Source organism: Delphinapterus leucas, chromosome X (genome assembly GCF_059928025.1).
Source record: "Delphinapterus leucas isolate spDelLeu-1000000601 "Yukka" chromosome X, BTC_Dleu_Yukka2, whole genome shotgun sequence".
NCBI lineage: Eukaryota > Metazoa > Chordata > Mammalia > Artiodactyla > Monodontidae > Delphinapterus > Delphinapterus leucas.
Window position 1 is genome coordinate 45,223,239 of NC_143150.1, and position 15,992 is coordinate 45,239,230.

General features: G+C 44.8%; 1 protein-coding gene across 4 annotated transcripts; it reads left to right on the forward strand.

Moving 5' to 3' along the window:
* Window positions 1-5,365: 5,365 nt before the first annotated feature.
* Window positions 5,366-15,158, forward strand: ARMCX2 (armadillo repeat containing X-linked 2). 4 transcript variants are annotated; one of them, XM_022580739.3, is made up of 4 exons: window positions 5,366-5,919; window positions 11,926-11,989; window positions 12,309-12,381; window positions 12,740-15,158. In XM_022580739.3, the coding sequence occupies exon 4, from the start codon at window positions 12,869-12,871 to the stop codon at window positions 14,726-14,728; it is 1,860 nt and encodes a 619-aa protein (XP_022436447.2). In that variant the 5' UTR covers window positions 5,366-5,919; window positions 11,926-11,989; window positions 12,309-12,381; window positions 12,740-12,868; the 3' UTR covers window positions 14,729-15,158. The 4 variants fall into 4 exon arrangements, with proteins under 4 accessions (XP_022436447.2, XP_030617292.2, XP_089760395.1 ...); XM_030761432.2 differs by lacking the exon at window positions 5,366-5,919 and adding an exon at window positions 8,956-10,710 and having other exon boundaries at window positions 10,966-11,989; window positions 12,309-12,385; XM_089904269.1 differs by lacking the exon at window positions 5,366-5,919 and adding an exon at window positions 8,956-10,710 and having other exon boundaries at window positions 10,966-11,989.
* The last annotated feature ends 834 nt before the right edge of the window (window positions 15,159-15,992 follow it).

Sequence of the window (15,992 nt, forward strand, 5' to 3'; positions counted from 1 at the left end):
GTGGGAAGCCAGCCATTGAGGTGTTTGAGAGACATGGAGGAACACAGATTGGAGGGAGATCTCTGGCTGCAGAGTATGTTGGAGCTCTCCCCACCCCACCCCATAGCAGAGGCGGGTAGACCAGTTAGGAGCTGCTGTAGTCATCCAGTAGAGAGATGGCCAGGCAAGGTTGGCAGAAGTGGTGACTGGGAAGAGGGGGATGATGGGAAATATTTCAGAAGTAGATAGATGGGGTATGGGGGTGAGGCAGAGGAGGGGGTCTGGTTTGAGCATCAGAGTGTGTTGTTGGTGCCCTTCACTGAGAGTGAGACCTTTCAGAGGAGGAGGAGGGGGAGGGAGAAGGGCAGGGCAGGGAGGAGGAACAGTTTGAGGAGGAAGTGGAGGAGCTCAGGTTGAGAAAAGTTGAGTTTTAGGAGTTGGTGAGTTGTCTAAATGGAGCTCTTCAGTGACCAGTTGATGATATGGGTCTGGAGTTGGGCTGTGACGTCTGTCCCGGAGACGAAGATGTAGGTATCAGCCTCAGACCCTGTGAGTCGATCAGCTGGCTAGAGGAAGGAGAAGGGAAATGGGAGCCAGGAGAAAACTGGAGGCTCAGACAGCACAAGCCAAATGGACATCACATAGTGTGGAAAAGAAGGACTTTTGTAATATCCCAAAGTCAGTATCATTTCTTTCCTCACTACTTTGTTTTCCTATTTACTGTGTATCTGTGTATCTGGAGGTGGGGTGGCCTGCGGAAGGGTGTGTCATCCTTTTCCTCTCTTTGAATTCTTAGGGCTGTATTTGAGGGCTCTTGGTGTTCCTCCTCTTTTGAGGAAGGCAGTTTCTTTTTTCTTTTTCCCCCTCCTCTTCCAGGCTGTTTGTGCAGTTCTCTCTGTCAGAGCCTGCTGGCAGAGACTTCCTGGACATGTACATTAAGATGCAGCATAAACTAGTAGTGAAGGGCATGGGTTTTGGAGACAGTTCAGACTCTAACTCCACTAATTTCTAGCTTTGTGTACATTATCAAAGTTGATTAACTTCTCTGAGTCTTTATTTCCTCATCTGTAAATTAATACCTATCCACAATGAGATTTTATAAAAATTGAAATAGATAACACATAGAAAGCTTTCATTACATTTAACTTTATTATTATTATTATTATTACTATTTCTATTTTTATTATTCTTGCTCCAGGACAATCTGGAGCCTGCCATCCTAAGGCTTTTATGCCAGGCATCAGGAGGAAGAAAGAGTGCCCGACAAGCATATTGTATTCATGATCTATAATAAACTTTGTACTTTCTAGATGAAGAGAAAGCCAAGGGCTAGTTAGAGCCTGATGAGCAGTTCTGGGTGTTGATTCTGAAAGCCAAAGGTAAGGTTTCCCTTTCTCAAAATACCTTCTCATCTACTACAACATATGATATGGGAAGTTCTCATATTCCAGCAGATTGGGTTGGAGTCCCAGCATCTTTCTTAATGAGATTTTGATTGGATGGTCAACCAGTAAACCAGTTCTACACTCACTCTTCAAACTAAAACTAAAATAGGTGAAACATGTTTCTCTGGATTTCTGATCCCTGGGGGGCCCTAGATGGAGATAACAGAAAGGCTCTTCTCCACTTAGTAGTCAGGATTGTCATGGTTACCAAATTGTTCACAAGACTCACAAGTACACCCTGCTCTCCTATGAAGCAGCATTTGCATTTCAAAGGAACCAAAAGTTTCAAAATTCTCCTCTAAAAAACATTTGTTTCAGTGGGGAAAATGAAATTAAGTCTAGAAAACTTGATACTTGCAATAGCAAATCTTTATTTGCTGCAGGAATTTCAATAATAAAGGTTTTATTAAAGGTACACGTGTATAGCTATAAAACATAGACTTCCAATGACAAATTCAGGTTTTGATTACATGGAGAATTTGTTCAGGAGTAATGGCTTTTCTTTTCCTTATCACCAAAATCTCTATCATTAACACAAACCTTCTTACACATTCTTATCAATTTTTATCACTTTTATCACCCACTGTTAGGATAAACAAAATTTAAAGGCATCTCAACCAAGTTGGTATGTTCTTTAAAAAAAATACAGATGATAGTGGCTCCTGATTTTGATGGCGTTAATACCAACCACTCTTTACATAATGTAAGTTAGGTTTCCTAATTAATCAAAGACCTTATATCCGATTTGAATTACGAAAACATGGTTGTGAGACAAATGCGCACACTGAATAAAAATAGGCCATTAGCTGGGACTTGGGAATTCTTGTCATGTAGGCATTGTAAACAGACTCTTACATAATATCCTACAGTGTGCTGTAGTATTTTATTATCTCACAACATTAAAAGCTATGACTTTTAATTATAAGTGAAACTGGTTAGGGATAGGAGAGGGAAATAAATTGAATTATAGTGCAATTTCTCAGTATTTAATTATTTTAACGAGATATATGTTTTTAAAATGAGAAAGAACTTATCCAATGACCCATCAGTATCTGTAGGGTCTTGCTTAATTTACTTACCTCCTCTTGACCTCATCTGTCAAGTTGAGCAAGATAACTTATGGTTTAAAGAGACAGGAATTTCTCCCTAGTCACACACACACAAAAAAATTCCTCTGTTCTGGGAAAGGGTTAGTGAAAATGAAGAAATGAGGGACTCCTAAACAAGGAGACACCTGTGCCCTGCCCCAAGAGTGTCTCAGTGATGTGGCAAGTCTCAGATAGGACAGCCATGACGAGATGCTCAGCAACTCCAGCTTTGACAAAGATTTCTGGTCCTCTAGTATAGAGCAGAAGCACCAGAGCCTTGAAACCTCAAATGGATTTGCAATCTGGGACAATGTGTGTCTCAGCAGACTATGTGAATAGGCCTACCTTTCTGACACTCTGGTCCCAAATTTTGACAACACCCGAGGAGTAAGGGAACCACAAAAATAAATGAGGCTGCTTTTTTTTTTTCATATTAGCAAGATGAGGGCCCAAAGTTTAAATTCCTCCAAGGTACCTTCTATTCCCAGGAACCCAGGCCCATCACACAGATGTTAAATTAATGGGCAACCCATTTGTCAGGCTAACAAGGTCCCTTTGCCTTGACACCCTCCCACCTCTGCTTGGGTCATCTGGTCTAGGTGAATAGCACCGCCCTTCCTCTAGTAACTTCTCGGCTGGTATCAAGAATTTGGAAGAGAGTTGTATGGCAGTCAATTTAACACCTGCCAAAGGCTGTTCTAAATGGGCCAGAGCCATACATCCTATATCTAAACATCCCTCAACCCTTGTACTAGCCTACAATCTCATAGGCAGAACACATTTTTGCAAGGTGCTAAACTACGTGCTACACAGCGCCCCTCCAAAATCTGTACATTGAAGGAGGAGATTTGATTCTTACTCAGGTTGTAGAGAGAAAATTAGCCTCTGAGGGAGAGTGTTTCTGAGACAACCACTAGAAGATTAGAGAAGTACGAGCACTCTCCTCTTTTTGTTTTGTTTATGGAGAAGCTGGGCATTTCCTGATAGACCGCACCCATGAAATAACTCCACAGCTAGTAATGCTGAAGTTAAGGCTTCCTGATGGGAAGATCACATGAATAGGAAGCACATTTTCATCACAAGAATGCAGAATGGTTGAATTGGGGGATTGAGATTGACATGTATACACTGATGTGTATAAAATTGACGACTAATAAGAACCTGCTTTATTAAAAAAATAAATAAAATAAAATTCAAAACTTTTTTTAAAAATTAAGGAAAAAAATAATATTATACAATAACAATGATAGGTTTATAAAAAAATAATGCAGATTGGCTGGTTATAGTAGAATTAGTAGACACTACTGATGCCCTGTCCAGATTCCACTTACTGGGCTAGTACATCCATCCCCCTAAGCTGCTATGAACATTGGTTGCTAAAGATTCACAGTCACACCCTTGCCAGAGGATACCTTGGAGCTAAAACCCCTTTTCTCTCACTCCAACTCACCCATACACCAAGGCTTTCGGTCAGTGGATACAAAAGCCTGGCTCCTTTGTCTCACAATGGATCAGTTCTCTGGCGTCCTTCACATCCCAGATCTGCCCTGGGCTCAAGCTGAAGTTACACTTCAGCTGAACTACAGCTATGCCTAGGTTCTTCCCCTGTCCTATCCTGCTCTCCTCATCTCCATGCACGTTTCATCTGAGAACACTCCCTCAATAAACTACTTTCAGAAGAATCCCCATGGCAGGCTCTGCTTCTAGGGAACTCCACTTAAGACACAAGGCTATTAATTTATGTTTCATCTCTACGGCTGTCTGTGTTCTCTGCTTTCCCTTTCTCAGTCCAGCCAGTTCTGTACTTCCTTGCCTCAGAGAAAGTTTGTGGCAGGACTTCCCAGATTTTATTTCCTCCATACCCCAAATCCATTGTGAAAAATGAAGTTCAGGGAGTGAAGGATTTCCCTAACACTAAAAAGAAATCCCTTCCCTCACTCAATGGAAAAAGGGAGAGGTCTCTGAGTCCCTTGAATAGATAAGACCACTGGCCTGCTCCCTGACAGCCCAAAGAAAAGAGAAGGAACTCAAAGCTGCTGGCCATATGATGCCCCTGGAAGTCTGGATCCTACCCAGGGCTCCCAGGCTCACCAAATTCCTATGCTCTCTATGCCAAGCAGAAGCTGCCTAACTGGTCATTCTGGAATCTGGGATGATGGCTATCACAGCTATAACTAGTGTGGAAAGACATCCTCTTGTAAGTCTATGTAGATTTTCTCTATATACGGTTATTTTTTCAGAAAATCAAGATATCTAATATTTCTTTCCCATCTGAAAGGCCAACAAAAGGAGAAGATTATGATTATGCTGTTATTATGAAACAATCTGTTAAAAGACTTTATGAAGCATTTTCATTAACTAATAAAAGGCATACCCTGCAATGTAACCTGAAAAAAATAATTCCAGGATATCATAAACAGTGTAATTGCAGTAATGTTAAACACATCCACATTCTTACAAAGATAGAAAGACAAGGAATAGTAGTTGGTGGCTTATTTTTATTTTCTTCCTTACAGTTTTCTGTATTTTCTAAACTTTTTGTAGGCAGGATTAATGTCTTTTGCATCAGCTGGCCTCTTCTTATTCTGCTCTCCCAACGTCAGTCGGTATATGTAGTACCAGGAGCCAGCCCCGACCACCAGGCCTGTTGCCATCAAGCCCAAATTCTGAGCGCGGCCCATGCTGCAGCTGGAGCGAGGATCTCAGGGGACTCTCTCTCAGGCTAGTGAGAGCCGCTGGGACGCAGGAGTCTGAAACTGCAGTCAAGGGGGCGGGGGTGCTCGGGGCGGAGGAAGGAAGAAGGAAATGAGGCGTTGAGCTTCTTTTTCTTTTGCATCATCAACCCACTGATAGATGGACCAGCAGACAGGGACAGACCAAAGCCAGAACCAGACAGGAACAAACAGGAGACAATGAGGACTCTGCTCTGGTGAATGCGGTGAACGCACCAACATCCGAACGTGGGTTCAAACCCGGACCTTTCCTTCTCCGTCCAGGTGGTCAGGCCTGTCTCTCACCTCACAGTCCCCCATCGCTCCACTCCCCGATAACCGCCTCCTCCCCTCCGTTCCGCCCGCTCGAGTCACCCACGCCAACCATTTCAGCTGCCTTTTACAAGGCACAACACGAAAAAGGGGCTGGGTTCGGGTGTCTCCGCGGGGAAATAGAGAAGCGCCTCCAAACTCGAAAGTCGTGCTGCTACCCTCCACCCTCACTCCAAGAGTCTCCAATCAATACCCACCCTCACCGTGACCGGCAGGAATCAGGACGGGTTTCCTCTTGTCCTCTTCCTTCCTTGCCCACAGCCACGCCACCTCAAAAGAAATTGGGAGCTGGTTACCTGAGCAAGAACCGCTATCTGGACAGACCAGCACACAGGCTCCTAGTCACATGAAGTTACGTCACTGGTGAGTTCGGGGTCCCAAATTTCCCCTCCTATTATTGGCAAAGCAGAGGGTGACCCACCCCCTCCCAACCCCCCCCCCCACCACCATTACCACACAGGACACTGTTGCTCTTTCTAGTCTTTGCACATCCAACAAACGTGTTGTCTTTGATTATTGGAAGGGGCAGTATTTTCTCCTGGGCTACTGGCCAATTCTGCTGCTTCTCTGGGGAATGGCCTCGTCCTTTTCCGTGCTCCCTCCACCTTTTTTCTTTGGAATCCTTAATGTTCACCTCTGCAGTCCTGAAAATACCTGTAAATGGGGATGGTGGAAGGGGTGTCAGGAAAAGAAGCAGAGAGTAGGAATGGATTTGTTATTTTCTTTTATTTATTTATTTATTTATGGTTGTGTTGGGTCTTCGTTTCTGTGCGTGGGCTTTCTCTAGTTGTGGCAAGCGGGGGCCACTCTTCATCGCAGTGCGCGGGCCTCTCACTATCGCGGCCTCTGTTGTTGTGGAGCACAGGCTCCAGACACGCAGGCTCAGTAATTGCGGCTCACGGGCCCAGTTGCTCCGTGGCACGTGGGATCTTCCCAGACCAGGGCTCGAACCCGTGTCCCCTGCATTGGCAGGCAGATTCTCAACCACTGTGCCACCAGGGAAGCCCTGTGATTTTCTTGTTAGCACTATTCTGTTTCTTTTTTTTGCCCAAATTTTATTATGGCAAAATAATGATAGAACTATTTTCATTTAAAAAAAAAGATTATTTTTTTAAAAGGCATGTTTCATAAACAATCATTCTCACTGCATAATGAGTTTTATACATGCCACTCAAAGCAATCTTAATTAATGTCTTCCACATCTTGTCACGTGACAAGGCCCTGACTTAGCTAATCATTTAGTTGAGAGTTAAAAAATCTGCTAATGCAGCAAAGCCAACTGGCTTTATTTCTGGACTGCAAGAGAGTCGTTGTAAGTGCAATGTTGGAAAGCCATTTCTTTATTTATTCATTTGTTCAACATATTTACCGAGCACCTACTACATACCATGCATTGTTCTCCATGCTGTGGTTACAAGGGTGAATAAAACAGACCTAAATCTCTAAATCATGTGGCCCTTACATTGTAGTGAGAGAGATAAACAATAAACAAGTAAATAAACTATATATATATATATATATATATATATATATACTGTTAGTGATACATACTAAAATATTTTAAAGCAAGGAGATATGAAAAGTCGAGATGGGTTAAACTTTCAGATAGGGTGGCCAGAGAAGGCATCACTAGAAAGGTGACCTTTCAGTAAAGATCTGAAGTTAGTGAAGGATCTAAGTGTGGTGATATCTGGGGGAAGAATATCCCAGGCAGGAGGACAAGCAAATGCAAAGGCTCTGTGAAGGTAACAAGCCCAGTATGTTCCAGGAACATCAAGGAAGCCAGGATCGCTGAGCTAGAGACAGAGCAGTAGAAGATGAGGCAGAAAGGTAATAAGATTGAAGAGAGTAGGGCCTAGTCAGTTGTAGTGAGGACATTTGCATTTACTCTAAACTAGGGGAAGTGGGTGGGGAGTTTGAGGAGTTAAGGGGAGTTTGAGGAGTTAAGTGGGTGGGGAGTTTGAGGAGTTAAGGAGACTAGAGTGAAAGGAAGACTGGTTTATCTACATCATTCATTGCAACAGCAAACTGAAGGAGAAAATAAATCTTACAATTAAAGCACTTGATAAACTGAGTCAGCCAGTCCTAAATTAAAAAAAAAACAAACTATTAGTAAAATAGGAATAGTGGAAACTTTGCCTGTGCAGTAAGGAATTATATATTTATAATTTAATGAATTATTATTGGTTAAATTAAATTAAGTATAAAAGAAAATAGCCTTAGTCTGATGAAGACTATATAAGAGGCTCTTTTGACCTAGCAGATTCCTCACTCTTTGTGGGCTACCAAGACCACAGAACTTGTGACTTACCTCTACTCACTGATATTATTTCCTTCTACTACTTTTTGTGCAGTACTGGTAAACATAAATAAAAATAACCTTGAAAAACAGATAAAATATATCAGAAACAGCAAAAGTTACACTAAATGATGAAACTTCATAAGAGGTATTCCCATTTTCTTCAAGAACAAGAACAAGAGGTTCTCAAGCACCACCATTGTTCAACATAGTTCTGGTCAATATAACACATGCAGAAAAAAAAAGGAAAAAAGTTATAAATATTGGAAAGGAAGAAATGTAAAAAATCATCATTTGAAGATGGTTATATATACATACCTGGAAAAACCAAAAGTATCACTTGAAAACAATTGAAATTAATCAGACAGATCACAGAAATTGGCGGATACAAAATAAATATATAATAGTAGAACACTTTCCTTAAGCAGAAAATCACCTATAAGAAATTACAATTGGAGAAAGGAATAGCATTTCAGCAACATAAACTACTAATACCTAGGAAAAACCTAACAAGTAATAGGAATTATTTAGTTGAAGAAACTTACAAAATTTGATTAACAAACATAAAAATAGATCTGAGCAAAATGGAAATATATCATATTCCTGGAGGGGAAGTCTCAATTTTAAGATGCTAATGTTCCTCAAATTAATCTGCAGATTTACTGCAATTACAATACAAATTCTAAATGCTTATTATTTGTTTATTGTTGTTCAATTCAGAACTTGATTAATAACCACAAATGCACTTACTAATATGTGCATAAAAAGAAAGTTGGAAATCTTTAGCAGTGACTAGCAATGGAAAAGATATCATGGAGCTCTTTCCCTGCATGCTTTATACATTTCCTTATTGTTTTGAATATTTTTAACCACTAATATATATATTACTTTCATTACCAGAAATGGACTATTTTATATAACACACACTCTCTAGGCCATTGTATTGGTTCTTAATATCTAGGGCAGGGATCCTAGACCCCTTGAGAAACTGATGAGGTCAATGACCTTTATTCCCCTTTCCCCAAAAAAATGCACTTAATCACACATACACTCAAAAACAAAACCTTGCATACAATTTCATGTAGAACAGAGAGGTAGCCAGTTGAGAATGCCTACTCTAGGTTAATCAGTATCGTCAGTGGGGAGAGACCCTGGGGCCCAGGTATACATTTGGCTAAGGAAGTATCAAAGTGGGTGTGGGCCTCGGGCAGTGACCCTGCAGCAAGGCTGGGTTCTCCCTGGGTGCCCTGAGGTGAGGAGGCCAGAGGAGAGGTCAACAGGCTGCAGGCCAGGTGGTAGCAGCAGACAGCATCAGGAACAAGGTTAACTTGGCCACACCATGAATAAGGGCAGAGCAGGGCAGGCAGGCCTGGGTGCTTCCCCCAGCAATCTTTGTGGAAACCTGCAGCTGCAGGGGTAGGTGGGAACAGCAATCCCTTCTCTGCATCCCTAAGTTACCACTGTGGGACTTTGAGGGAGGGAGTGAGGGAAGAAGCCAAATGCATTTACTCAAATTGGTCACCTGAGTAAAGATGGCATTTACCACCCTGGTCACTGTCCATGTATACTTTTAGGATGAACAACAGAGTCAGGTGCCAGAATGCAGGGGATGAGAGGTTCTGGAATATAGGAGAGGTGGGAGGGCAAGCACCTTCCTCCCTCCCCTCTTGACAGGACTGGAAGGATTTGACCATCTCTGCATCCCTCATATCCATCATTTCCTTCGTCTAATAGTTCTTCCTTTTGCCCAGAGCTGAATCACAAAACTGGAACCTAATCCATGGACAGGTGTTCAAAACTGTCATGGTTACAGCCATCAAATTACAAGAGGTTCACACAGCAGTCAGCACTGGTTTGGGAACATTAAATAAATGTGTTTCTCTAAGAGAACAAGACAGCATCATTTATTTACCCAACTTAAAAGCTGTCCCAGAAGGAGAAAAAGTAGGATATTATTTGTCCAAAATAAATAAGATCAGACAACTGAACATCTCTCCATGGATCAATTTACAGATCGTATGGAAACATGCTTATCTTGTTGAGAAAAATTCCATTTTTAGATATTCAAATACCTTAGCATGTTTTGAAAACTATTTCCTATGTGGACAATAGAATCTTCTATGTGGTAAAAATTAACTAAAATTAATGGTGTCTTCCAATATTAGTGGGAAATCTTTTTTCTACAACATGCCTACTCTTTTTCTTTTGTTGCTGCTTCCCACACTGAGCTCTTGTTTTGTTGTATTTTCTTACTATAATAATAAAGAGTGGTGATAGCTTTAAAAACAAAACAGAGACGTATTACAGAAGTAAAGACCCCACTACCATTCCTATCCCTTACCTATACTGGAGCAGGGGCCCAACTGCAAGGTAAATGGTGGGCACTAGTGGATGGAGGATTGGAGGTGGAGTGAGGGGAGAGTATCCAGTTGCCCAAGAAAGGATGAGACGATTCCCCAACAAGAAAAGCAAAAATTGTCAATAGCCCTCCAAGAAGATGCATCCCCTCCCCAGTAACCAGAGAAAGGCAAATTCTAACACAAGGAGAAGGGGCTACTTGTGGCCTCTGGGACTACAAAGACAAAAAAATGAGTGACAGGACCTGATGTGGTGGGGTGAGGTGCTAGTGGGGGTAAAGGAGGGGGCTCCTGCTCTTGGTGGGAGTGGAAGTTGGGGACCCAAGCTTACTGGCGATGCAGCCCTCACGTGACCAGGAGCTGACGTTGGCAAAGGTACTTAAAGCCCTGACCGCCGTCCTCCGTCCTCCTCTGGGTACCAACTCTATTGCGCTGCGCACTGCCGTGCGTTTAACCCAGGCGAGGAGGAGGAGGAGAAAATTCCCCCAGATCGGGCAGGTGGGTGTGAGAGTGGGCATGGCCTGGCACCCCCGAATAGGGGTAGCCCAGAGATGAGGGAGTCTGAGGCCGCGGGTGTCTCCGCCTCGCCCGCCCCTGGCCGGCTCTCCAGACCCCCGCGCTCAGTCGCAGCTCATTTTGGTGGGCGGCGGGAAGAGGGGGAGGGGGGAACGTAAAGACGCTGATATACTTGTGGAGAATCCGCTTACTTCCCCTCCCAGCCAGTGTTTTTTTGGTTTTGTTTTTGACACTCAGGCCCCGCACCCCACATCCCGTCCTGTTTTGAAAGGAGGAGGGAAGAGAAATAAACGTGGCAGCGCATATAAGGCCAGTGGGGAGGTTGGGGAAAGGGTGATCGGAGGGGCACGCAATTAGTAAACAATCCGGCTTATTCACTCCCACTCTCACTTTGCAGATACCTCTCCCGACCACCGCCCCCGCACCCTCCCCTCTTCCCCGGCCGACCCCACGCCTTTTGGGGGTGCTGGGAAATGGGTGTGACAGCCTTTGTAGGGGAGGTGGCGGTCTGACTCTGGGCTTTACAAGAGGGGAGGCCCTGAGAGAATCTGGTATTAAACCGCCGTGCTAAGTCCTAGGCTGCTTTCCAGACACCTCCGGCGCATACAACCCTTCACCCCCGTTTCCTCAGTCCTGAAAAAGGAGTTCGGGTACCCTGGCGGGAGAAATGGCGGTTAACAGGAGATTGCGATGGGGTGTGGGAGGTGGAATCCAGAGCGGAGAAACAGTGGAAAATCATGACCCTCAAACCGAAAGGGCAGACACTGGGGACCCGTTGTGCGCTGATGCTAGGCGTGGGGGCTGGGGACTGCAGGACTGGTGGTCATAGGAAGGAGACGCTAGATTGTCTGGCCATAATCCCCAGTCCCGCGTCCCGTCCAGCCTTCTGTGCACCCTCGCTCCGCCCCCTCCCGCTTCGGTGCAGGAGAAGGGGTGTGGCCGTCTGTCCGGGAGAAATGGCGGACGGGGGGGCGGGGCAAAGGGAAGGAGAGGTTGACTGCCTGGGGAGTCTGCGCAGGGGCGGGGGTTGGGGTGCGAAGGGAGGGGTGAGAAGAGTTGAAGGAATTGAGAGGTGGAACCATTTGTTATTCTGGTATGTGAATGCTGAAAGGCAATTGGGGACTTTGGTCTTCAGTCCGTTCCATCCGTCGGGCTCTCGGTCTCCAACGTCTTGCTATCTGTATTTCTGCCCTTCAGTCTGTCCTTAGGATGGAGCTCTAACTGAACTGAAGAAAGGAGAAACAGCCCTGAATCATTGGAGGTCAGTGTGGGGGCTGGGAACTGCCTTGGAACCCCTGGTATGGTGTGGCAGAAACCAGAGCAGAAATTGGAGCCGGGGGCTCCTCTTCCCCCATCTTCTTCCTCCTTATAAGAAACCCTTGCCCTGGGCCTGTCCTTTTTGGTGCAGCGAAAGGGGTGTGGCATTTGCCTTCTTAAATAAGGGTTTGAGGAGGAAGGGATATGGAGGGAGTGAGGAGCCCTGAGAGGGGGAAACTTGCCCACAAGGGTTCAAATCAAGAAAAGAAGAGAATCCATCTACCAAAGGCCCCCGAAACCCCCTGTCTGGGATCTCTCCACAGGTCTGTCTGCCTTTTGGGCCCTGCACAACTACAAGCCTGGTGGAAAAGAGCAAATTGCTTCTGCTCCCAGCAGGTTGGTACGTGTATGAGAATCATTTGGGGACCTTTGGGCTGGGGGTGAGGGAATCAGAGAAGAATCTGGGGTTCTTTCTGGTTCTCCACCAGCTTTCCTGAAGTCTATATGGCCTCTCATCCCCCATTTAGGTGCTGGGAAATTAGATGTGTTTACATTGGGCAGTGAGGGCTAGGGATAAAGATGTAGGAAACATCAGACAACCAGGGTCCTGAATCAGCACACAGAGGCCTGGACACTTGTGTCTGGGGACTAGTCCACCCACCAAGCATTATGTTCCCAAACTCTCCTTTAAGTAGGCCTGGTTAAGCATGAAGTGAGCCAGAGCCCTAAGCCTCATTTTTATCCTTTACCCCAGGTCCTGCTTAGTTTGCAACCTCAGCAGAACTTTCGAGCCTGAACTGAAGCACCTTACCTTGTCGTGCACGCACCCCACTTGGGCACACCAGCTCCACACCCTGGATCAGGGAATCATTCCAGCTGCATCATGAGCCGTGTTCGGGATGCTGGCTGTGTAGCCGCTGGGATAGTGATTGGGGCCAGTGCCTGGTACTGCGTCTACAAATATGCCAGGGGAAGAAACCAGATGAAGAAGAGACTGGCCAAGCCCAAGACCAGGGCTGTGGCCGGGACTGGAGCCCGGGCTAGAGCTGGACTAAGGGCTGGATTCACAATTGACCTTGGGCCAGGATTTGGTCCTCCAACCCCAGTCCACACTGGGGCAGAGGTCAGGGTCCAGGATGAAACCTCTGCTCTGGACATGACTGGAGCTGAAGCAGTGGCCCCAGCTGCATCTAGTGCCAAGGCTCAGAGTGGGGCAGGAAGTCAGGCCCAGGAGGCAGAAGGGGCCGGGGTTGGGCCTAAAGCTGAATCAGAAGCCACAGTGGCTTCTACAGTGGCACCAGCTCCCTGGGAGGCAGAGGCTCCCGTGGCTTCAGAGACCTCCACAATGACAGGGGCTCCTAAATTAGCAGAAGCCCCTGGCACAGCAGAGGCTCCTGGGGCACCAGCTCCTACTGAGGCAGCACCACCTACCGAGGCAGTGGAGGCTTCCATACCAGCAACGCCTACTGTGGTAGCAGCACTTTCTGGGGCAACAGCATCTTCTGGGGCAGCAGCACCTTCTGGGGCTGCAGTGCCTTCTGGGGCAGCAGCCCCTACTGGGGCTGCAGAGGCTCCTGGGACTTCAGGGTCCTCTAGAACAGCAGGAGCCGCCAAGAAAACAACCCCTGGGGCTCATACTGGGGCTATACCTAAGGCCGGGTCAGCTACTGGAGCTGTACCCAAAGGTGGAGCTAAGGGTGGAACCAAGTCCCGGACTGGAGGCAAGGGCAAAGGCAAGAAAAATAAGGTTGAAGTAGACGAATTGGGGCTGGGCTTCCGCCCTGGAGATGGGGCTGCGGCAGCTGCCGCAGCCTCCGCTAATGGAGGACAGGCTTTCCTGGCAGAGGTTCCTGATTCTGAAGAAGGGGAGTCTGGGTGGACGGACACAGAATCGGAGTCAGACTCTGAGCCTGAGACCCAGCAGAGAGGGAGAGGGAAGAGACCCGTTCCCATGCAGAAGCGCCCCTTTCCTTATGAAATTGATGAGATTCTGGGTGTTCGAGATCTCAGGAAAGTCCTTGCTTTGCTTCAGAAATCGGATGATCCTTTCATCCAACAGGTAGCTTTGCTCACTCTGAGCAACAATGCCAATTATTCATGCAACCAAGACACAATTCGCAAATTGGGAGGCCTCCCGATTATTGCAAACATGATCAACAAAACTGATCCCCACATTAAGGAAAAAGCCTTAATGGCCATGAACAACCTGAGTGAGAATTATGAAAATCAGGGCCGGCTTCAGGTATACATGAATAAAGTGATGGATGACATCATGGCCTCTAACCTGAACTCAGCAGTACAGGTAGTTGGACTAAAATTTTTAACAAACATGACTATTACTAATGACTACCAGCACCTGCTTGTCAATTCCATTGCAAACTTTTTCCGTTTGTTATCTCAGGGAGGTGGAAAAATCAAGGTTGAGATTTTGAAAATACTTTCGAATTTTGCTGAAAATCCAGATATGTTAAAAAAACTGCTCAGTACCCAAGTGCCATCATCATTTAGTTCCCTCTACAATTCTTATGTGGAATCAGAAATTCTTATTAATGCCCTGACTCTATTTGAGATCATCTATGACAATCTCAGAGCAGAAGTATTCAACTACAGAGAGTTCAATAAAGGTTCCCTTTTTTACTTATGCACTACATCTGGAGTGTGTGTTAAGAAAATTCGAGCCTTAGCAGATCACCATGACCTCTTGGTGAAAGTGAAAGTTATAAAACTAGTGGACAAATTCTGATTGGCTATGTGTCTCAGAGACTTGAAGAAATGTCTGGTTTTGCAGTCTGGAAGCAATGAAAATTGAAAGTTACTGCTTTTCCACTTGCTTATATAGTAGAGGGATCCTTTCAGCTGCCAGTTTTGAATAATGTATCATCCAGAGTGATGTTATCTGTGACAGTCTCCAGCTTTAAGCTGAATAATTTTATGAATACCAAATAAATAGTCCTCTTGTACTGAAAACACATTTGTGACTTTAATCGTGCTGCTTGAATGGAAATATTTTTACTGGTTCCTTTATGTGAATTGACAGTGAACCTGTCCATCATGAATAGCCTACACTTCTATCATCTGTTTTGACTTGAATTTATTCACCAAAGACTTCATTTGTGTATCATTAATAAACTTGTATGTTTCAACTGACAAAAAAAATTGTTCTCTTGCTTGAATTTAAAATCTAGCTGGAGAGATAAGGTACATAAATAGAAAAAGATTACAGTACCTGAGCATATGCTCATTGTCAAATATATGCTATCTGTTTAAATGAAGCAGAAGTGGCTAGAATGCTTCAAGGAGGAAGGGCACACTTAAGGTGGGCCCTGAAGGACAGCATGAGAAAACACAGAAGGGCATTCCAGGAGAGGAAATGGCTTGAAGAAAGACACGGAGGTAGGAAATCTGTTCCAGTGACAGGAAGGTAACCAGTTTGCCTGGAATGGAAAGTATGGGAATAGAAGTGATGGGAGATAAAGGTGGAAATGTAGGGCAAAAAAAGTTTGGGGAAGACCCTGAACACCAAGCTGAAGATTGAAATATGATCCTGTCATTTTCTGGGAGTTACTGGGCATTTTTGGCAAAAGGAAAAATAATCTGGTGGCAATGTGAAAAATGGATTGGAGCTGTGATGGGGTTAGGTGTAGAGACATTCATTAGGAAATTATAAACCAAGCATGAGATGATGAAGAGTGAAATAGGGCGATGGCTATAGGAAATGTTAGGGAATGATGATAAGAGATGCTTACCAAAAAATGTACCAAAATCTGCTATCTTGGCTATAGGTCAACAGAGAGGAAGGATTGTATGATCTTGTGCAGGTTCTGACAGAGAAAGCCCTCTTTCTTGGGCAGTTCTGGCAACCAAGCAATGCCGAAGTGAGTTACCATTTTTTTTCTTTCCATTTTTTTCTTTTTTTTGAGTCACCGTTTATAATGATGAGAAAGAGCAGTGTTACAAAAAGAATGACTCTTGGTGCAAAGTGATTTTTCCCCCCTCAGGTTAGAGGT

Excerpts from the sequence above, each read along its gene's own strand:
- ARMCX2 (XM_022580739.3), top strand. The coding sequence starts at position 12,869 with ATGAGCCGTGTTCGGGATGCTGGCTGTGTAGCCGCTGGGATAGTGATT.